This window comes from Chionomys nivalis, chromosome X (assembly GCF_950005125.1).
Source record: "Chionomys nivalis chromosome X, mChiNiv1.1, whole genome shotgun sequence".
Classification (NCBI taxonomy): Eukaryota; Metazoa; Chordata; class Mammalia; order Rodentia; family Cricetidae; genus Chionomys; species Chionomys nivalis.
Genome location: NC_080112.1, coordinates 26,124,794 through 26,147,515, shown reverse-complemented (window position 1 = coordinate 26,147,515; position 22,722 = coordinate 26,124,794). Strand labels below are relative to the sequence as shown.

General features: G+C 46.9%; 1 protein-coding gene and 1 non-coding gene across 2 annotated transcripts; one reads left to right on the top strand and one right to left on the bottom strand.

Moving 5' to 3' along the window:
- The first annotated feature begins 7,511 nt into the window (after positions 1-7,511).
- Was (WASP actin nucleation promoting factor) lies at positions 7,512-17,516 on the top strand. The gene is made up of 12 exons (XM_057759961.1): positions 7,512-7,675; positions 8,002-8,142; positions 8,689-8,775; positions 8,883-8,985; positions 9,104-9,145; positions 9,240-9,293; positions 10,528-10,699; positions 11,778-11,820; positions 12,009-12,162; positions 12,771-13,186; positions 13,388-13,502; positions 17,276-17,516. The coding sequence occupies exons 1-12, from the start codon at positions 7,544-7,546 to the stop codon at positions 17,329-17,331; spliced, it is 1,515 nt and encodes a 504-aa protein (XP_057615944.1). The 5' UTR covers positions 7,512-7,543; the 3' UTR covers positions 17,332-17,516.
- On the bottom strand, positions 15,356-15,458 carry LOC130868694 (U6 spliceosomal RNA). Its single transcript, XR_009056528.1, has one exon. It is a non-coding gene; the product is annotated as a U6 spliceosomal RNA (small nuclear RNA).
- Positions 17,517-22,722: the final 5,206 nt, after the last annotated feature.

Sequence of the window (22,722 nt, the reverse complement as noted above, 5' to 3'; positions counted from 1 at the left end):
GTGGATTTTTGTGAGTTCAACGTCAACTTGGTTTAGGTAGCCAGTTCCAGACCAGTGGGGACTAGAGAACCTGTATCAAAAACAAACAACAAGATGAAAATTGTGTCGGCTGTAAAAGAAGACAACTGTCGACAATAAACTTTTAGCGATTTCTAAAGGAAATACTTTTTAAATAATTTTTTTTCCTTTTTTTTTTTTTTGGTTTTTTTCAAGACAGGGTTTCTCTGTGGTTTTGGAGCCTGTCCTGGAACTAGCTCTTGTAGACCAGGCTGGTCTCGAACTCACAGAGATCCGCCTACCTCTACCTCCCAAGTGCTGGGATTAAAGGCGTGCGCCACCACCGCCCGGCCTAAATAATTATTTTTTATATTTAATGCATTGGTGTTTTGGGTACATGTATGTCTGTGTGGAGGCGTCAGATCTTGGAGTTAGAGACAGTTGTGAGCTGCCATGTGGGTGCTGGGATTTGAACCCAGGTCCTCTGGAAGGGCAGTCAGTGGTCTTAACCGCCAAGCCATCTCTCCAGCCCCTAAAATGCTTTTCTTACTTTTTTTTTTTTGTTGTTTTGTTTTTTTTTTTTTTGTTTTTGTTTTTCGAGACAGGGTTTCTCTGTGGCTTTGGAGCCTGTCCTGGAACTAGCTCTTGTAGATCAGGCTGTTGTTTGTTTTTCCAGACAGAGTTTCTCAGTGTAGCCTGTCCTGGAGCTCTTGGAGATTAGAAGGCTTCGAACTCAAGAGATCCTCTTGCCTGCACCACCCACCAACGCCCTGCCTCTCTAGCTAGTTTTACAAGTGATCAAGGATTGAAGTCGGGCGGTGGTGGCACAAGTGTTTAATTCCATCACTTGCTGTGCCTGCGAGGCCAGCGTGGTCTACAAGAGCGAGTTCCAGGCAGGCACCAAAACCACAGAGAAACCCTGACTCGAAAAAGTAATCAGGGCTCACTGAGAGATTTACAATGTTTGAGGAACAAAACTTATACTGAATCTGTTCTCAGAAGAACTAAGAACTTGTTTTTGCTTGTTTTGTCGAGACAGGGTTTCTCTGTGGTTTTGGAGCCTGTCCTGGAATTTGCTCTGTAGACCAGGCTGGCCTCGAACTCATAGAGATCCTTCTACCTCTGCCTCCTGAGCGCCACTTAAAAAAAAAAAAAAAGAAGAAGAAATTGACTTGTTTGGCCAGGCTGGCTGTGAATTTGTGTGCCCTAACAGGTTTAGAGAACAAAGCCTTAGGTGGGTGTACTAAAACAGTCATCAGCAAAACTCTAAGCCCTGGTGTGCAATCTTACTAATTTCCGACAATAAACAAGTATTCTCTGCTGATCTTTTAATCACGACCGATTTTACACACTGAGGTGGTATTTGAACCCACGATCCCAGGTCCTTAAAGCCCGGCTTTCCTGTGATGCCTAGCTACAGGTCACAACCACTGCGCACGTCTAGAAGCAGTTCCGGGAACCCGGCGCAAGGGTAGGGGTGGAGCTACGTTATTCCCAGGACCCCGCAGCCGCAGAAAGCGGCCGACCCCGAGTCTGGCCGGTGACCAATCAGAGCCCACCGGGGCAGCGCCTCAGCCAATGGCCTGTGCGAGGGCCTCGGGAGCGGGTTCCAAATGGTTCGAGGGGTCGCAGGAAAGCGGGCGAACGTGCCGGGTTGGGATAGCGGCGTCCCGCTGGCCCGATAGTGCCAGCCGCCAGCGCAGAGTGGCGGGAAGCACGCCCGGACGGGGTTTTGGGGTGAGCGGATGGTGGCCGTCTGCGGCCGAGACGCCGCTTCCCCGTTTGCCTCGCTCCTCCGCCATGGACAAGTGGAACGTCCCAAGATGGCCGCGCCCTGCAGGGGCTCGAGCCGGGCGGCGGCTCCCGAGTTCCCCCCACGCCCGACATCCATGTGGTTCAGTCCAGGCCGCCGCGATCCGCGGCTCAGATGGTCCCCTCCGGTCTCACGCAGTGGTTTGGGCTGAGCTAGCGTCACAAGGCTTGGGAGTGGCTACTTCCCTGAGCACCAGGTCTTAGGGTGGGTACGGTCCTGAGACTGCAAACATTTGGAAGGGAACACGTTGTGGAGCGTCCTGGTTTTCACTTTTGAGACAGGGTCGCACAGTCTGTATCGTTCAAACTGGCTTCTAACATCCCGTGTTGGCCAGATTGACCTAAAACTCAAGGAGATCCTCCTGCTACCCTGCTGAGCACTGCGGTTACTCGAGTGATCGACAGGGTGGGGAGGGGCTTGGGAAAATACTGAACGTTACTCAGATAGTTCATAAAAATAACAATAACCCACCCGGGCTACGTACAGTTGATTCCCAACACATAGCAAGTTTGAAACCAGTCTGGATTACATAAGCCTGCCTCAAATAATGATGATGATTTATAATTATATAATAATATAATTATTATTTTAAAAATAATTATAACCTGCCAGACTTAGCCCACATCTTCATTACATTACATTCATCTCAATGACCTTTGCTACAGTTATTTTCTTTCCTGTGGAAGAGGGAACTGAAGGACTCAGAGCTCACTAATGACTTGAGCAGGAGCTGAACCTGGAGCCATGTTGAATGGCCCCAAATTTTGCTTCTAGCTCACTAGCTATCGAGCTGTGTGTGTGTGGTGCTCAAGATGGACCATAAGGCCCCTGAAACGTTAGGCAATCACTCTACCACAGCATGCCATCCTCAGCCCAGCACCAACTTATCCTTATCTCTACATATGTTTTCAGTCTCCTGTCACCCTGTAGTGACTCTCGCCAGCCTGGCCCTGTCAAACATGGCTCTGGCAGGCCTTGCCCTTCTCCCCTATTCCCTCTGCTTTGCTAAAACCCAGTAGATGACATTCCTAAAGCTAGCCACCAAGGTTTATTGCCTTATTTGGTCAGTTCCTACTCCTGAAGCTGACTACCGAGGTCCAGCGTTCAAAGTATTAAATTGAGCAACTAAAGGCCTCCTTATTATTAACCTATTAATTAACATGCTCAATTAAAATTAAACACCTCATCCTTACACAGGTTTCCTCTTTTACCTTTATAACCACCATTTGCCTGTGTGCCACATCTGTCTCCCCTCTGTCCAGAGGCAGTCCTTTGTCCCTCTGAAACCAATACCCTTGCTCTCTTTCTCTTGAGTCCCCTTCCCCTTCTCCCGTGTACTTTCTCCTGTCTTTGTCTCTCATACCCTGCCCTCTGTTCGTCTGGGGCAAATAAATCTCCTTTGTGCTGAGAACTTGCTGTGGAGTTCCTGAATGATGCTTTTCCTTTCACAGCCCACCAGGACTCAGGCCTTCAGAAACACCCACTTGCTGGTGGCCTCAGACAATACCTTACTAGTAAATTTTGCCATTCCAGCCTCAGCTGCTTCTTAAGTACCTACTCAGGGTTTGAGGTATGGCAATCGGGACCTTTTAGGCAACATCTTTCCAAAATACAATCATTCTTTGTTTTTAATTCTTTTCCTTTTGACACAAACTCTCACTATGTAGCCTTGGCTTGTCTGAAACTCACTGTATAGAACAACGTGGCCTCAAGCTCCTGGCAGTCCCCCTGCTTCAACCTCCTAAATGCTAGCATTACATTCATGTACCCCCATACTTGACTCCTCCCTCGGTATTTGTCAATGGTTTAGTTTCACGTCTCCGCTCCGGCAGATCCCCAACTCTCAAATGCTGCTCTCTTTTTCTATAAAATGGTATAGCGCTTCCATATGCCTGTCTCACATCCAGCAGATTGCCTATAATATCAGATATAATGTAAATAGTTGATAAAGTGTTCTTTTTCTTTTGGAGAAATGTCAATAAAATATCTGCCCATTATCATCAAGAAAAATCACAGGTCTCTTCTTTTTTTTTCAAATATTTATTTATTTATTTATTGTGTATACAATATTCTGTCTGTGTGTATGCCTGCAGGCCAGAAGAGGGCACCAGACCTCATTACAGATGATTGTGAGCCTCCATGTGGTTGCTGGGAATTGAACTCAGGACCTTTGGAAAAGCACGCAATGCTCTTAACCTCTGAGCCATCTCTCCAGCCCCACAGGTCTCTTCTTAAAGTAGGAGATAGTTTGTTCGGGAGGCATTTTGAATGATTATGACCTGGGAACACAGATTTAGGTTAGTCCAACGTACATGTTCCAATGTGGAAGCAGTTTCACCAAATTTAAACTTTTTGGGGGATCAAGACAGGGTTTCCCTGTTGTAGCTTTGGAGCCTATCCTGGAACTCATTCTGTAGACCAGGCTGGTTTCGAACTCACAGAGATCCATCTGTCTTTGCCTCCCAAGTGCTGGCATTAAAGGCCTACATCACCAAATTTTATAATTTTATAGAACAGACAGTCATAAATCAAGACAAGTTTAAAATACATTGCCAAGTACATCAGAAACGCAGGTGCAGCAAGAGAAGCTTTTTTACAGGCCCAAGATGCTATCTGGTGTCCGCAGGGCGGTGGTGGCACACGCCTTTAATCCCAGCACTCAGGAGGCAGAGGCAGGTGGATCTCTGTGAGTTCGAGACCAGCCTGGTCTACAAGAGCTAGTTCCAGGACAGGCTCCAAAACCACAGAGAAACCCTGTCTCGAAAAACCAAAAAAAAAAAAAAAAAAGGAAACAGAAAAGCTGGGAACGGTGCACCCACCTGTCATCCCAGCAACTAGGAGGCTGAGGGAGAAGGATCATTGGGAGTTTGAGGGCAGTCTGAGCTATACAGTAGGAATATTCTATTTCAAAAACTAAAAACAAACCAACAGCAAAATCAAACCTTGAATCCCAGCACTCAGGTGGCAGAGGCAGGCAGATCTCTGTGAGTTCTAGGCCAGCCGGTCTACAGAGTGAGTTCCAGGACAGCCAGGGCTACACAGAGAAACCCTGTTTTGAAAAACCAAAACCCAGGGCTGGAGATATGGCTCAGTGGTTAAGAGCACTGGCTGCTCTTCCAGAGGTCCTGAGTTCAATTCCCAGTGACTGCATGGTGGCTCACAACCATCTGTAATGAGATCTGGTGCCCTCTTCTGGCATGCAGGCATACATGGAGGCAGAATGTTGTACACATAATAAATAGATCTTAAAAAAAAAAAAGCCAGGCGGTGTACACATAATAAATAGATCTTAAAAAAAAAAAGCCAGGCGGTGGTGGCACACGCCTTTAATCTCAGCACTTGGGAGGCAGAGGCAGGCGAATCTCTGTGAGTTCCTGAAAAAAAAAAAAAAAAAAACACAGAGAAACCCTGTCTCGAAAAACCAAAAAAAAAAAAAAAAAAAAAAAAACCAAACCAAACAGAAAATCCCAGCAAAATAAAACAGGAAGCAGTTCTCCACCTGGAGGCCCTGGGGCTGGGAGCCAGAGGTAATGCTGGAGCACCAGGTGGTATATCCAGTTCTTGGGGGTTCCTGGTATTCACTATATTGCTAAGGAGTGCCAGGTGTGATGGACTTGCGTTAGTCCAGCCGCCCAGTCCAGAACAACCAGAAAAGTTGGACTAAGGTTTCTGGTTTTTTTTTTTTTTTTTTTTGGTTTTTTTCGAGACAGAGTTTCTGTGTAGTTTTGGTGCCTGTCCCGGAACTAGCTTTTTTTTTTTTTTTTTTTTTTTTTTTTTTTGGTTTTTCGAGACAGGGTTTCTCTGTGGCTTTGGAGCCTCTCCTGGAACTAGCTCTGTAGACCAGGCTGGTCTCGAACTCACAGAGATCCGCCTGCCTCTGCTTCCCGAGTGCTGGGATTAAAGGTAATGGGGTCTGGTGCCCTCTTTGGGCCTGCAGGCATACACATAGACAGAATATTGTATACATAATAAATAAATAAATATTTTTAAAAAAAAAGAAAAAAGAAAAACCAAAAAGAAAGAAGAAAGAAAGGAGGAAAGGAAGGAAGAAAAAGACAAGAGAGCTCTGGTAAGTAGAATGCTTGCTTGTCACAGAAGCCAACTGCATAAGACACATGGCACATGCTTAATTTAATCTCAGCTCTTGGGAAGAAGGGGCTTTAGGATCAGAAGTTCAAGGCCGGCCTCAGCTACGTGGAAACTCAGATACTAGTCTGTAAAGCATTTCTTCTATGGAGTTCAATTAATTGAAATGTATACATTAAAATGTACACACACACACACACACACTACTGGGAAAGTACACAATCCTGGGAATGGAAACCAGAGACTCTAATACACTGGGACACTCACACCTTGCAATGTCATTTTTTGTTGTTGTTTGTTTGTTTGTTTGTTTGTTTAAGAAAGGGTCTCACTGTGTAGCTCTGCCTATTCTGGAATTCACTATGTAGACCAAGTTGTCCTCAAACTCAAAGTGATCTTCCTCCCTCTGTCTCCCAAGTTCTGGGTTTAACAGCAGTGCACCACCTTACCCAACATACAACAATGGCTTTTTTTAAACCCCAATACGAACTTGCCCTCCTCATTATGTTGGAAAATCCAGGTATGGTGGCATTTATAATTCCAGCATATGGGAGGCGAAGCAGGAGGGTCTGAAGTTTAATATCATCCTCGGTTACATAGTAAATTCAAGGTCATCCTAGACTAAGTGAGACTATCACTTCTGCTCCCTCTCCCCCCAAATGAAAGGAGATAAAACCGGTTGTAAGGGTCTTCAGGCCTGGAGGTGTCAATAGCTCTGTGTGCTGTGGGCACCAGAAACTCTATGAAGAAGAGAACCTAAAGGTTAGAGGAAGTTGGATGAGCCGTCTCAAAAGGCTTTTGGAGCCTGAGTTCAAGGAGCCTGCAGGCATGGAGAGGCAAGGGATTTCCAGGCAGGCCTGAGGATCTCCAATTCAGAGACTTTACCCATACCTATAACCTGCTCGGCATCCCAAACTGGTGCCCTACACCTGAGGACCCCCACTAACTGGTCTGCCCCATCCAAGAGGCAATAGAATTAGAGGGCATGAGGGTACAGCTCAATGGTACAGGATGTGCTTACCTCTAGCCAATCCATATCACCAGAAGTAGAGAAAATCAAACCTTCAAAGGTTATGTAATTTCAAAAAGTCCCAATATAGTAAAAATCAATCAAGATGTTTTAGAATTTATTTATACTGTGAAGTCCTTCCTTTCATAATGAGGTTGAAAACAAGAAAGTAATTAGGGAGCTACAGGAGGCAAGAGTAATGCAATGACCCTTTAGCACCTGGAGCCTTGGACTCAACCCCAGGTCAACCTGGGGCTTTGGGGAGGAAGGAGGCCTTGTGACTATGCTTGCTCTGTGCAACCAGCCCTGTAGGAGTGCTCCAGATGGCTTAGCTCTCAGTACCACTTAGAGCAAGGCAGATCTGATCCTGTCAGAAGAAAATGGCGAGAGAGAGAGAGAGAGAGAGAGAGAGAGGAAGAAGAAAGAAGCCCTGAGCTAATTACAAACATGGTTCTAGTCAGGCAAATGGAGGATGACCCAAACCAGTCTTAGGGAGGAGGACAGGCCCTCTGGGGGCCCCTGGAGGACTTGTTTCCCTTGTGGTTTATTGCACTTCCTGTTCCCTTGCTCACTGCGGAAGTTCCTCTTCTTACCCTGCACCCAGAGCTTAGCAGAAGAGGACTGGGGCAGAAGGCACCATGAGTGGTGGCCCTGTGGGAGGCAGGCCTGGGGGTCGAGGGGGACCAGCAGTTCAGCAAAACATTCCTTCCAACCTCCTCCAGGACCATGAGAACCAGCGACTCTTTGAGCTGCTTGGCCGAAAATGCTGGGTGAGTTGAGGATCTCCTGGTCTTCCCAGTCTCCCTCCCTTTCCTCCTCTTCCTCTCTACCTCTTCTTCTCCCTTCTGCCTCCTCCTCTTACCCATACTTCCCTGCTCCTTCTTCTTCTTCCCGTCATCCCTCTTTTCCCTTTACCCCATCTCCTCCCCCAGAATTCACTTACCATAGTTTGTGGATCCCAGGACTATCGTGATATCTACTCACCTCCCTCCTGGCTATAACTTTTCCCCACAAGCTCATGACAGCCTTGGGCAAGCAGGGACCAGGCCTGGTTACCCATGAACAGACTCCGCTGACCACTGCTCTCCCATCCTAGACACTGGCCACTGCAGTTGTTCAGCTGTACCTGGCACTGCCCCCTGGAGCTGAGCACTGGACCATGGAACACTGTGGGGCTGTGTGCTTCGTGAAGGACAACCCTCAGAAGTCCTACTTCATCCGCCTTTATGGTCTTCAGGTGACTCCAGGCCCCACTGGATAGGAAAGCTAGTTTCCAACCTGCAAAACCAGTTTTTGGCCATAGCCCCAAGCCCTTATTCATATCAGAGCTCCAGAGCCAAAGACCAATACAGTCCCGAGTAGTGTTTTCTCATTACAGGTGAGGTGACTGAGCTCAGAAGGTCCATATCAAGATCCTGATCTGCTCCACAAATTCCCCAGAGCACCACATTCTATCTGAGCCTCAGCCTCAAATCTCTTCTAAATCCAACATGTTGAATATGCTTAGGCCTAGACCCTTAAAGTCACAATGTTGATCCCTCAACTCCTACAAATAGGCCTCAGATTCCAGACCTTAATCTCTCAGGTCAATGTCCACATCTAAGACTCTACCCCAATCCTCCATAGCAGACACCTAGACCCCAGACTCTGCTACTGAGCTGGAGATCTCTGACTAAGACTCTAGGACACCAAATCTGGACACTAGACTTCCTGATCAGCAAACAAAGGTCTGCCACCCAGGGTGCCTGGATGCCAGCACGTCCCCCACCCTGCCCCTCTACAGGCTGGTCGGCTGCTCTGGGAACAGGAGCTGTACTCACAGCTGGTCTACTTCACTCCCACCCCCTTCTTCCACACCTTTGCTGGAGATGTAAGTGACCAGCCTAATCCTGGGTTGCAGCTGGGGTGTGGGGAGGCGATGAGAAAGTCTGGGGGGTGGGGAGTGCTACAAGGTTGCTGACCCCAAGGCATACATAGGACTGCCAAGTAGGACTGAACTTTGCGGACGAGAGTGAAGCCCAGGCCTTCCGGTCCTTGGTGCAGGAGAAGATACAAAAAAGGAATCAGAGGCAAAGTGGAGGTAAGAAGGCCTTGCTGGGGGGTTGAGAAGGTAGCTTAGAGAGAAGTGAGTACATGGCTGGGAGGCTCCAAAATCCCCTCTCATGGATCTGGCTCTCAGTCCGCCCATTTAACCACAGAAAGACGCCAGCTACCACCACCACCAGCACCGACCAATGAAGGTGAGTCCTCTAGTTCAAATAGAGGTTATAAGGAACTACCCCAGGAACTTGTGGCAAGACTATGAGAGATCTTAACTCATTCCATTTTCCCCAGAGAGAAGAGGAGGGCTCCCACCTCTGCCCCCGCATCCAGGTGGAGACCATGGGGGTGAGTGGTGATGCTCATGTCTCTGGAGAGAGAGAGTGGTGATGCTCATCTCTCTGGAGAGATGGTGGGAAGTTAGTTCATGGATGAGTAGATTTGTAAAGCAGTGGTTGGCTGGGTGGATGAGTGGAGAGATGAGAACATTGATGGAGGCGGCAGGCAGATGAACTGATGATAGATTATAGATAAATAGGTGAGTGGGTATTTGGGTAAATGGGTGAATACTTACTTGCATTCAAGTAATGAATGAATGCTCAGTGAATTAATGAATGGATATGTAAATGGATACATAGTGAAAAAAGAAATAAATGAGAGCTGCTGAGATGGCTCAGCACTTGTCACTGAGCCTGGAGACCTGAGCTCTATCCCCAAGTCTTTTTTTTTTTTTAAAGATTTATTTATTTATTATGTATACAACATTCTGCCTTGATGTATACCCACACGCCAGAAGAGGGTGCCAGATCTCATTACAGATGGTTGTGAGCCACCATGTGGTTGCTGGGAATTGAACTCAGGACCTCTGGAAGAGCAGCCAGTGCTCTTAACCTCTGAGCCATCTCTCCAGCCCCTATCCCCAAGTCTTTAGGTTCTATATAAAGCTGACTTCTGACCTCCACACATGTGCCATGCATGCATACAATACACACTCATACCAAATACCCATACACACACAAACATGAGATTAAATGACATAATATTCTACCCAGGAAAGATTAGGTGATTAGATGAATGAATAATTTAATAAGCCATTTAGCTAACCAGCCAGAGAATGAATAAGCAAGTGCTTGAATGATAAGCATACCTGAATCATGACTGAATGATTTTTGGGATCCATCCACCTCTCCCTGGACCTTGCTTAGACCCCTGTCATCCATTTCCTCCATGACCATCAAACATATATAATAATTCTTCAATAGTCTTTTTAGCTCTTTCTTTTCTTTCTTTTCTTCTTCTTCCTCCTCTTCCTCCTCCTCCCCCTCCTCCTCCCCCTCCTCCTCCTCCTCCCCCTCCTCCTCCTCCATTTTTCGAGACAGGGTTTCTCTGTGTATCTCTGGCTGTTCTGGAACTTACTCTGTAGATCAGGCTGGCCTTGAACTCACAGAGATCCACCTGCCTCTGCCTTCCTAAATGCTGGGATTAAAGGCATGCGTCACCACCGCCTGGCACTAGTTCTTGCCCCCGTGCTTTGGCTGTAGGTAAATTGATCAGTGTTTCATTCCCATTATTTTTTCCACAGGCCCATCAGGTCCACTATCTCTAGGACTTGTGACAGTCGACATTCAGAACCCTGACATCACAAGTTCACGGTACCGTGGGCTCCCTGCACCTGGCCCTGGCCCAGCTGATAAGAAACGCTCAGGGAAAAAGAAGATCAGTAAAGCTGATATTGGGGCGCCGAGTGGATTCAAGTGAGAACTTTTCCCTCTGTGAGCCCAAAGATCCCAGTGGGTGGGAGAGCACGTGAACAGGGGCACAGCTAAGCAAATGGAAGGATGGGCAGATGTGTATGGGTGGATGAATGGATAAGTTAATCAATTAAAGGGCTGAAAATGAATGGGCAGGTGATTGGTTGGAGGAACAGATGAGTCAGTGGTAAGTGGGCAGGTGCATGAGGATATAGGCAGGATATTGATATGGAGGTCAGCTCACAGACAAAGTGGATAGGGCTAGATAAATAGTTAAGTGAATGAGTAGATAGTTTATAAATAAAGACACATGTGCAGGTGGTGGTGGCACATGTCTTTAATCCCAGCACTCAGGAGGCAGAGGCAGGTGGATCTCTGTGAGTTCGAGGCCAGCCTGATCTACAGAGTGAGTTCCAGGACAGCCAGGGCTGTTACACAGAGAAACCCTGTCTTGAAAAAAAAACAAAAGCCAGGCAGTGGTGGTGCATGCTGTTAATCCCAACACTTGGGAGACAGAGGCAGGAGGATCTCTGTGAGTTTGAGGCCAGCCTGGTCTACAAGAGCTAGTTCCAGAACAGGCTCCAAAGCTACAGAGAAACCCTGTCTCAAAACAACAACAACAACAAACCAACCAAACCAAACAAAACAAAAAATCTCAGACAAGAGAGAGAGTAATGAAGGGGAAAGAGGAGCATGAAGGAAGGGCAGAAGGGAGGCAGGAAGAAAGAAAACAGTAAATACATGAGTAGATGGGTAAACAAATATGAAGAAAGAGAATGGGGTGGGCAAATTTGTACATGTATGTATGTGAGCAGATGGGTGGAGGAATAGAAACACTGCCAACTCAATGGTCTGATGGATGAATGTGAACCGAGTTAGACACAGGACAAGGGGGGTGGATGGCAAAAGGACGACCAAGTGAACACATGGGCATCACAGACTGTGGACCTTTCTAAGCTTGCAAACTCCGACTTCACATTTGCTCACTTGTTCTGGCCCCTCAGATCCCTCTGGGAAGGTGAGGGCAAGAGAGCTTTGCCAAGAGGAGGGGGTTTCACTGACACCCCCTTCCCTTCCCTAGACATGTCAGCCACGTGGGCTGGGATCCCCAGAATGGATTTGACGTGAGTAGATCAAAGGCCCTGGACCCAACTTCCATACACTCTTTTGTAGGCCAGGGCTCAGACTCCACTCCCAGACCTTCTCACAGTCTTCTCGATCCCTCCTTGTCATGGATTTGGTGACAATCTGTGCCCCTTCCTAATTCCCTTTACTCTTGCAACCCTGCTCTGCCCTTTTTCCATTGGGGCAGGTGAACAACCTTGACCCGGATCTGCGGAGCCTGTTCTCCAGGGCGGGAATCAGCGAGGCCCAACTCACTGATGCGGAGACTTCCAAGCTAATCTATGACTTCATCGAGAACCAGGGTGGGATAGAGGCTGTCCGGCAGGAGATGAGGCGCCAGGGTGAGCTCCCTTTTTTCTGTCCTGGGGGTTGTTTGCCTAGAAATACACTCAAGTCACTCAGTTTTTTCATGGAAAAGAAGGGTCTTTCGGTTGGGATGCCTACTTTATGAATAAACAAAAAATGAACCCGGGCGGCGGTGGTACATGCCCTTAATCCCAGCACTTGGGAGGCAGAGGCAGGCGGATCTCTGTGAGTTTGAGACCAGCCTGGTCTACAAGAGCTAGTTCCAGGACAGGCTCCAAAGCTAGAGAAAGCCTGTCTCGAAAGCCTGGTCTACAAGAGCTAGTTCCAGGACAGGCTCCAAAGCTAGAGAAAGCCTGTCTCGAAAGCAAACCAAAAAAGAAAGAAAAAGAAAGGAAGGAAGGAAGGAAGGAAGGAAGGAAGGAAGGAAGGAAGGAAGAAAGGAAGGAAGGAAGGAAAAAGAAAAGAAAAAGAAAAAAACGAAGCCGGCACACGCCTGAGTTCAATTCTAGCTTGGTCTACAGAGCTAGTGCCAGGACAGCAAGAACTATGCGAAGAAACTCGGTCTTAAAGCCAAAAAGAAAAAAATGAAGTTCAGGAACCGAGTAAAAACTATTAGACTTACTATTATTTTTTCCCTCTGCAGAGCCACTCCCCCCACCGCCGCCACCTTGCAGAGGAGGAGGGAGCCAACCTCTGCGACCTCCTACTGTGGGGAGTAATAAGGGTCGTTGTGGTCCACTGCCCCCTGTACCTGTGGGGGGTACCCCGTCCCCACCAACACCCCGGGGGCCACCACCCCCAGGCCGAGGGGGCCCTCCACCACCACCCCCTCCAGCAACAGGACGATCTGGACCGCCACCTCCTCCACTCTCTGGAGCTGGGGGACCACCAGTGCCACCACCACCGCCGCCGCCGCCACCACCACCTCCACCCAATACTGGGAGTGGGCCAGCCCCTCCCCCGCTCCCACCTACTCTGCCGTCTGCGGGAGGGCCCGCACCTGGTGGGGGCCGGGGCGCACTTTTGGATCAAATTCGGCAGGGAATTCAGCTCAACAAGGTAAAGAGGGGCAGGATAGCTGCTTGGGGGGCATGGTTGAGGTTGTTGAGCATGCCATGCGTTGGGGATCCAGTGATAATTTGGAGATTGGTGTGGTCCCCTGAAAGGGACTGGAGTGTGTGAGGGAAGAAAGGAAGAAGGGGCAGGAAAAATGCTCTTCTCACAGTCCTGAACTTTCTGTGCCCCAATTTCTCGGTGCAGACCCCTGGAGCTCTAGAGAACTCCGTCCAGCAACCTCCACCTCAGAGGTCAGAGGGCCTCGTTGGTGCCCTGATGCACGTGATGCAGAAGAGGAGTAGGGTCATCCATTCTTCAGGTGAGCCCACTTTGCCAGAACTGGGACCCAACTCCCAGGGCTAGCTAGAACTGGCCTGAAAACAGTTCCAGGTATCACTCTTTTTTTTTAATTTTCGTTTTTTTGAGACAGGGTTTCTCTGTGTCACGAGGCACTAGCCCTTGTAGACCAGGCTGGCCTCAAACCACAGAAATCCGCCTGCCTCTACTTCCCAAGTGCTGGGATTAAAGGTGTGCGCCCCCTGCCCCGGGCTCCTGGTGTCACTCTTAATAGCGACACCAGAGGCCCATGTGGTGGGATATGCCTGTAATTCCACTGCTGGAAAAGTTGAAGAAGGAAGATATTGAATTGAAGGGCAGCCCGAGTCAGGAAACCCTAACAGTCAACAGAAGAGGCTGGGGAGGTAGCTTGGTGGCAGTGCACTTGCCTCGGAAGCTTCAGGCCTTAGGTTCCATGTGCAGCAATGAAAACAAAACCCAGCATTCACCCATCTGTGGATCGCAGTATTCCCATGAAAGCCAGGGTGGGGCTGGTGCCATCTTCAGCCTGTTACCATCAAGTCATCAAGCAACAGGAAGACAATGAGTGTATCTTTGGCAATAACAGTAACATATGCCAGGGTATTCCACAATATGAACATTAGCCACATATATTCAATGATATTAACATTAGTTGAATGACGACTTTTCCTGGGGAGACACAACATACAATGTCTACTCACCCTAGATAGAGAGTCCATGACAGACCAAAGTACAGACACCACCAAAGCCCAACATGCTGAACCAAATGAGTTTTATTGAGGTTACTTACTGGAATATGGGTGAAGGGTTATGTACAGGCACAGAGATGACTCAAAGACAGCAACATGATCAAAGCCCACCCCAGCATGGGGGACAGCTCACAAAAGCTGGGAGCCTGGAGCGCACTGCACAATAAGTTGGATTATCTTTTCCAAGTGACTCAATTGGTCTAAACCTCTTCCAGGCAGCTCAGCTGGTTTCTGCTTCCAGACAGCTGGTCTGGTCTCAGAGTCTCCTTTGAGGTTGGCTTGTCTGAGAGTGACTCACAGTAGTCTTGATATTGATTATTCTAGAAGAAGGGGTCTGGTGAATCTGGTCAGTTTCAGGGACTCCTTGAAGCTATTTTGAATTGTTTATCTTGTGGCTTAAGGAGCTCCCATGCCAGATGGGATGTTTCAGTCTCCAGCTTGGTATGTGAAGATACTATTATAAAGAACTCCATCTTTGGTTAAGAGCACTGATTGCTCTTTCAGAGGACATGGGGTCAACTCCCAGCACCCAGATGGCAGCTCACAAATATCTATAACTCTAGTTACAAGGGATCCAACAACCTCCTCTGGGACTCCACAGACACCAGGCACATACTTGATGCACAAACGTCCATGCAGGCAAACACTCATACATAAATAATAGAATTAAATAAATAAGAAATCTATCTTTGCTGGGATGGTGGCTCAGCACTTGGAGAAGCAGAGGCAGGCAAATTTCTGTGAGTTTGAGGCCAGCCTGGTCTACATAAGGTTCGAGGTTAGCTAGGGCTCAGTAGACCGTATTTCAACAAACAAACAAACAAAACAAGAGGCTGGAAGGATGGTTCAGTGGTGAAGGTACCTGCTGCCTAGCCTGATGACCTGAGTTTCACCGACAGCTAGCATTCATGTGGTAGGAGCAGAGAACCAAGTCTTGCAAGTTATTCTCTGACCTCTATATTTGTACATGGGCCCACACACAAATAAATAAAGACATAATCTAAAGAAGAGAAACCTCCTTCCTTGGCAATAATATTAAGTCCAATCAGTCACAGACTCACATCAACTCATTGTGTGATAATATCATAACCTGAGCATTTTTTGCAAAAGTATGGAACTCCTCATGAATATTCATGTCATCACTGTACAGGGGCTATGCTAATTTTCTCTGTATGAGTCCATATGTTCTATTGGGCACTAACCTAGCCTTTCTACAGTTATGTTAAGAACTGAATGTGCCACTTACACTGTCATTAACCCAGTATGTGGTGGTAATACTAGTTTTGGCCTATTTCCAATAGATTGAGAACAGGTTAGCAATAATGTCATTAATTCTGACTTCACAATATTAATATTAACCTGAGTATGAATCCATTATGTGATAATATTTTAAGAAATCTCATCATCTGACCATATTCTGATTTGTTTCGTTCATAATCAACAATATTAGTATTACTTCAGTAAGAAACAATAATAAAATACCCCACTTTTGCTAATGTTTAAACCTGCCATATTAAGTAACATAGGGGTTATCATAAATATCCAGACTAACGACATGTGGTGGTGGTTGTTTGTGGCAAGGTCTCTTATACCCTAAGCCGCATACTTGATATAGAGCTCCGATCGTCCCAGGGCTGGGATAACAGCTAAACAGGTGGGCACCACCACTCACAGTTTATGTGGTGCTGGGAATCAAACCCAATACTACTACTACTTCTTCTTCTTCTTCCTCCTCCTCCTTCTTTTTTTTTTTTTTTAAAAAAAAAAAGGGGGGGGCTGGAGAGATGGCTCAGTGGTTAAGAGCATTGCCTGCTCTTCCAAAGGTCCTGAGTTCAATTCCCAGCAACCACATGGTGGCTCACAACCATCTCTAATGAGGTCTGGTGCCCTCTTCTGGCCTGCAGGCATACACACAGACAGAATATTGTATACATAATAAATAAATAAATATTTAAAAAAAAAGAAAAAAAAAAAAAACAGGGTTTCTCTGCATAGCCCTGACTGTCCTAGAACTTGCTATGCCCAAGCAAGCCTGGTCTCAAATTCATGATCCTGTACTTTAACCTCCCAAGTGCTAAAGTTATATGCACGCATCACAATGTGCAGTTCCATTAACATATTTGTTTTTTTTTGTTTTGTTTTTGTTTTTTTTTTGTTGTTGTTTTTCTTTTTTTTTTAATATTTATTTATTTATTATGTATACAATATTCTGTCTGTATGTCTGCAGGCCAGAAGAGGGAACCAGATCTCATTACAGATGGTTGTGAGCCACCATGTGGTTGCTGGGAATTGAACTCAGGACCTTTGGCAGAGCAGGCAATGCTCTTAACCACTGAGCCATCTCTCCAGCCCTGTTGTTGTTTTTCGAGACAGGGTTTCTCTGTGGCTTTTGAGCCTGTCCTGGAACTAGCTCTGTAGACCAGGCTGGTCTTGAACTCACAGAGATCCGCCTGTCTCTGCCTCCCGAGTGCTGGGATTAAAGGCATGCGCCACCATCGCCTGGCTGTATTTGTTGTTTTTAAGACAGGGTCTCAGTTGGGCAGTGGTGGCGCACACCTTTAATCCCAGCACTCAGGAGGCAGAGGCAGGCGGATCTCTGTGAGTTCGAGGCCAACATGGTCTGCAGAGCGAGTTCCAGGACAAGCTCCAAAGCTACAGAGAAACCCTGTCAAAGACAGGGTCTCACTGTTAATGTAGCCCTTGCCGTCCTGGAACTCTTTGTGTAGATCAGGCTTGGCTCAAACTTACAGAGATCCACTTGCCTCTGCCTCCTGAGTGCTGGGATTAAAGACCTGTGCCACCACACCCAGCCTAACATTTTTTTTTTAAAAAAAAATACTGCACAGACTTGAACTCCAGCTAGAACACCCCTTACCCAAATCCCTGTTTTACCCAAGGTGTGCCTCTAGCAGAAAACTTCAGTCCCCCAGGGCTGGAGCTTTACTTCCTAGGCCATAGGTAATTCCTCAGGGCCTTGAACGTACTTTCTTGTCCTGAGTCACACTGTGAATCTTTCTTCCTCCAGACGAAGGAGAGGATCAGACGGGCGAGGATGAAGAGGATGACGAGTGGGATGACTAAGGCCAACGTGCTCCTTCCTGAAGGCCGGTCCCTCTAACTCTTCCATCACTCTGCCTGCTCTACTACCCAGCTCCCCGGCCACTGACTGTTAGCTTCCAGATTCAGCTGCGGCTGAGCCTCATAGCCCCTCTAAACTCAGCATCCCTTCTTAAACAAAAGATTTCAGTTCTCATCACTCAGGGATTAAAAAGAATAGAATACATCTTTGCGTAGCCAAGTGTGCGTTTTTTGGTGTCCTAAATGTGTGATTTGGGCTTCTTTCCCCCACAGTTCCTTTTGTACACTGATCTCATTTTTATTTAGCCTCTCATGTGTATACTCATTTATTCCTTTAAGCTTTCAGTCACTTAGCCTGTATTTCTTTTCCCTTCCCCTTCCCTGATTTATAAAACAGGCTTTACAATTTGGGAGCTAAACTAGAGGCCTTTTCGACAACAGTATGCACTTTTATCTGCCAAGCCATCTCTCCAGCTTCATCATCCACCTTTACTTTTATTTTTGAGACAGGGTCTCTCACTGAACCTGAAGCTCACCAATTCATTTAGCCTGGTTGATTAGCAAGCCTCGGGGACTCTCCTGCCCCTGCCTTCCCTAAGTACTGGGATAGGTGTGACCACAGAACGTGGCCCCCCGTTTATTTAAATATTTATTTTTTAAGTGTATTTTTATTTATTTATTTATTTATTTATTTATTTATTTATTTATTTATTTTTGGTTTTCGAGACAGGGTTTCTCTGTAGCTTTGGAGCCTGTTCTGGAACTAGCTCTTGTAGACCAGGCTGGCCTCAAACTCACAGAGATCTGCCTGCCTCTGCCTCCCGAGTGCTGGGATTAAAGGCATGCACTACCCGCCCAGCTTTTCTTTCTTTCTTTTTGTTTTAAATGTATTTTTAAGTTAAAATGTCATCACATCATTTCCCTCTTCCCTTCCTTCTGTCCAACTGTTCTATGTGCTTACAATCCATGGCCTCTTTTTCTTTCTGTTACCATGTCTCCTTGAAATGACAGGGAAGCTACAGTCAAGATAGCTCAATGATATTATTTAGCTGTGTAAACAACACCAATAGACATGCTGTTATGGAAGGGAGTAATCTCACAGGGTTCCACCTCTAGACAAAGAATTATGAAGTTGGCTTTTTACACTGATGCTTGGACCAAAGTCAGGCCCTCACGTTTCTATGGGAGACACTTGACTGTCGAACCATCTTCCCAGCCACTAGCCTGTGTTTAATTTCTTCTGCCTTTTTGTCTTGAAACAAACATTAACTACCAGATATTAATACCTGGAGATGAGAGACAAAGAACAAGAAAGTTAATTACCAGTTGTGGTCAGTGCTGTGGAACGCTGAGTCATTGATAAAAGACCACATTACAAAGGAGCCAGCTGGGACGTCCAGTTTGGAAGAGCTGACAGGTGTGCAGGATCTGAACGAAGGCAAGGATATAGAGATAGGGGAAATGTAGGGGAAAGAGCATTCCAGGCAGGGGAGCAGTCCATGCGAAAGTCCTAAGGCGAGAAGCCTGCTGTGAGGATGAGGGTAGAAACGAGCTGGAAAGTCCTTGGTTTATGCAATTAGTCTTCCGCACGTCCTCTATCTCCTTGCTGGGGTTATAGGTATAAGCCACCATGTCTAGCTTTTAATTATTTTTCAGACTCATAGAATGTGAGTTGAAGCACACAATTAGCAGTCTCTCTCTCTCTCTCTCTCTCTCTCTCTCTCTCTCTCTCCCTCTCCCTCTCCCTCTCCCTCTCTCTCTCTCTCTCTCTCTCTCTCTCTCTCTCTCACACACACACACACACACACACACACACAAAACCATTATTCTCACAGGACTACCCTCTCACCTGTAGAATTTTAACTCTGTTCAGTTGCCAGAATACACAAAGCTCAATCTTCTTTGAACTCCAGGCAAGATGCCTCCTCCCAGCCTGTGTCCTGGCCTATTCATTGACAATAGCAAGTTACCAACTGAGATCCCACTGTCCCCTGCTTTGGGAACTTCTTTTCAGAAAGAAAAATCAATGTAATCCAGAACTGTCGCTAGTGTTTAAAACTATTTCCAGGGAGCAATTAGAGATGTTTGCCTACTGAGGCCTAGAACCGAAGTCCCTGCCTGCCGCGCCAGCACAACCTGGATGCCGAGTCCAAGCGAAGGACATCAGGATTAATGAAACAGGCGCTCTGGATGGTGCAGAATCAGAAGCCCTTTGTTGTACATCACCAAGGGGGTTTTATACCTAACCCAGACAGGTGGGTCAACAGGATGGAGACCTCATCACTGGATCCTCGGGTTAGGACCAAGGCAACGGGTACTCAGGAAGCAGGGTTGGTAAACAACTCTGAGATTAAAGAACTTTTAAGTTTCTCAGAAACCCAGAACAACAAAGGCAAGAATGGTCACCAACAGGGGAGGTGAGTAGGAAGGCCAGGACTCCATTAGGTCCCAACACCTGTCCCTTCTCATTTCTGAACTCTACCTTTGTTACCTACCTGAAGAGGAAGAGAGGAGGAGGCAGGAGGATAGTGCTGAGGAAAAAGAAGCCTAGAAAGGTCAGGGGATTTGCTCAGAATCATTTGTTCTGTGTGGCGCTGGAGATTAAACACAGAAATCCATCCATGCTAGCCAAGTCCTCGACCCCTGAACGATAAGCACAGTTCCTCATCGTCTGTTTTTCTCACTCCAAGTAAAAGAATTTTCTTGAGAGGAAGAATCCAGAAATGGCAGGTTTCTTCCATCAGCAAGATCAGTAGAAGAATGGAATGGAAGGAGGGATAAGAGAGGACCAGCCGGGCGGTGGTCGCTCACGCCTTTAATCCCAGCACTTGGGAGGCAGAGACTGGCAGATCACTGTGAGTTCAAGGCCAGCCTGATCTACAAGAGCTAGTTCCAGGATGGGCTCCAAAGCTACAGAGAAACCCTGTCTCAAAAAACCAACAGAGAGAGAGAGAGAGAGAGAACTGGGAGATGGAAAGACAAACACGTACACGTCTGGGAGTGGGTCCGTTCACCCCTCCCCCTTAGGAAATTTGCCAGGGAAGGGAAAAGCTCCCTCTAGCTAGAGAAGGAGCTGATCTGTGGGCTCCCTAAAGAACCTGTCAGCATCACCTATTCTCCCTCTCAGCTGTCCACAAAAACTTGGAAATCTAGTGTTTGGGACCCGTTGGTCCATGAAAAGACATCCCAAAGCTCAGTCTCTCGATGCCAGGGAGCCTAACGTGAGCAGGCCCAGACCTGGGGTAAAAGAATTGATCTAGGCCGGGCGGTGGTGGCGCACACCTTTAATCCCAGCACTCGGGAGGCAGAGACAGGCGGATCTCTGTGAGTTCGAGACCAGCCTGGTCTACAAGAGCTAGTTCCAGGACAGGCTCCAAAACCACAGAGAAACCCTGTCTCGAAAAAAAAAAATAGATAAGTGCATTTTAGCCTGGCGGAGGTGGTGGTGTACGCATTTATTCCCAGCACTTGGGAAGCAGAGGCAGGCGGATCTCTGTGAGTTAGAGGCCAGCCTGGTCTACAAGAGCTAGTGCCAGGACAGGCTCCAAAGCTACAGAGAAACCTTGTCTCGAAAAACGAGAAAAAAAAAAAAAGAATTGATCTAGGAGCTGGTAGCTCAGTGGTCCAGTGCTTATCAAGTGTATGTGAAGCCCTGAGTTTGATCTCAAAACAGAGAAAGAGAAAGCTACAGAGAGAAACAGAAGAAAAGATAAATTGAACAAGTGCATTTTTCACCTCTGAGCATCAGTTTCCTCAGGGCTTTGTTGTTTTTGTTTTTCAAGACAGAATTTCTTTGTGTAAAAACTCTGGCTGTCCTGGAACTTACTTGGTAGACCAGGTTGGCCTCAAATTCAGAGACCCGCCTGTCACTGCCTCCCAAGTGCTGGGATTAAAGGTATGCGCCACCACCACCCTGCTATCCTCAGTTTTTATTTTATTTTATTTTTTTCTCCCCCTTCCCTAATTCTCAGGTTTTTTTTTTTTTGGTTTTTTTTTTTTGGTTTTTCGAGACAGGGTTTCTCTGTGGCTTTGGAGCCTGTCCTGGAACTAGCTCTGTAGACCAGGCTGGTCTCGAACTCACAGAGATCTGCCTGCCTCTGCCTCCCAAGTGCTGGGATTAAAGGCGTGCGCCACCATCGCCCGGCAATTCTCAGTTTTTTGAGATAAGAGTTTCTCTGTAAAACAGCCCCGGTTGTCCTGAAACTCCCTCTGTAGACCAGGTTGGTCTCTGGCATGGAGATCTACCTGCCTCTGTCTCCCTGGTGCTGAGATTAAAGGTGTGTACCAGCACTGCCCATGCCCCTCTTTTTTTAAAGAAAAAATAACTTATTTATTTTTATTTTATGTGCATTGGTATTTTGTAGGTTTGTGTGAGGATGCTTGATTCCCCTGGAACTGGAGTTACAGACAGGTCTGAGCCACCATGTGGATGCAGGGAATTGAACCCAGTTCCTCTGGAAGAGCAGCCAGTGCTCTTAACCTCTGAGTCATCTCTGCTGCTCCCAGATGAGCCTTCTTTTGAGTTCTCCTAAAAGAGTAGTTTACTGGAAACCTCCATTTTCCAGATGAGCAGAAGATGACCATGACTACAACCTACTGCTCTAGCTGTCCACTGACTTTAACCACAGGACATGGTAGCACCAGGAGATGCCCTATAGGCTCTCTTGCGCTCTAGGTATAATCTCTCTCTCTCTCTTTCTTTCTTTCTTTCTTTCTTTCTTTCTTTCTTTCTTTCTTTCTTTCTTTCTTTCTTCTTTCCTCCCTTCCTTCCTTCTTTCCTTCTTTTTTTGTTTTGTTTTTTTTCTTTTCTCACCACTATACAAAAAAAGGATTGTTTTGTTTTCGAGTCAGGGTATCTTTATGTAATAGCCCTGGTTGTCGTGGAACTCACTCTGTAGACCAGGCTGGCCTCAAATTCATAGAGATCTGGTTGCCTCTGCATCTGCTTCCTGAGTGCTGGGATTAAATATTTGCTCCACCACTGCCCAGCACTCTGGGAATAATCTTTCTTACCTCCATTGTAGAGAAGCAATCCAGTTTCCCCTTGGTAATCTGGATCAATCACCCCACCTAACACTGCTATTCTTTTCTTAGCCTGTTGACTTAAGGGCATCAAAGGGGCCAGTGGGAAGTCTGAGATTTCAGTTCCTTGGAATGCTCTTATGACTCCCAGCAGGAGTGCTCTCTTTTCTGGAACCAACACTTTTAGACCAGAGGGAGAATAACTGTCTGCAGATGATGGCAGAGTCTTGCTCCAAAAGCCCAAAGGCCTCTTTTGTGATTCACCTATAAGAACCTGCCAGAGACCCAAAACCGCATCCTTATCTGCCACTGACACCTCAAGTCCCATCGGGTCTGCTGGATCATATGACCCAGTGGTATAGAAGCCTGCAC

Bases quoted from the DNA above. Each gene is read 5' to 3' on its own strand.
- Was (XM_057759961.1), top strand. From the start codon at position 7,544: ATGAGTGGTGGCCCTGTGGGAGGCAGGCCTGGGGGTCGAGGGGGACCA. The intron at 9,294-10,527 runs GTGAGTGGTGAT...TTTTTTCCACAG, and splicing joins TCCAGGTGGAGACCATGGGG to GCCCATCAGGTCCACTATCT. The intron at 11,821-12,008 runs GTGAGTAGATCA...CCATTGGGGCAG, and splicing joins ATCCCCAGAATGGATTTGAC to GTGAACAACCTTGACCCGGA.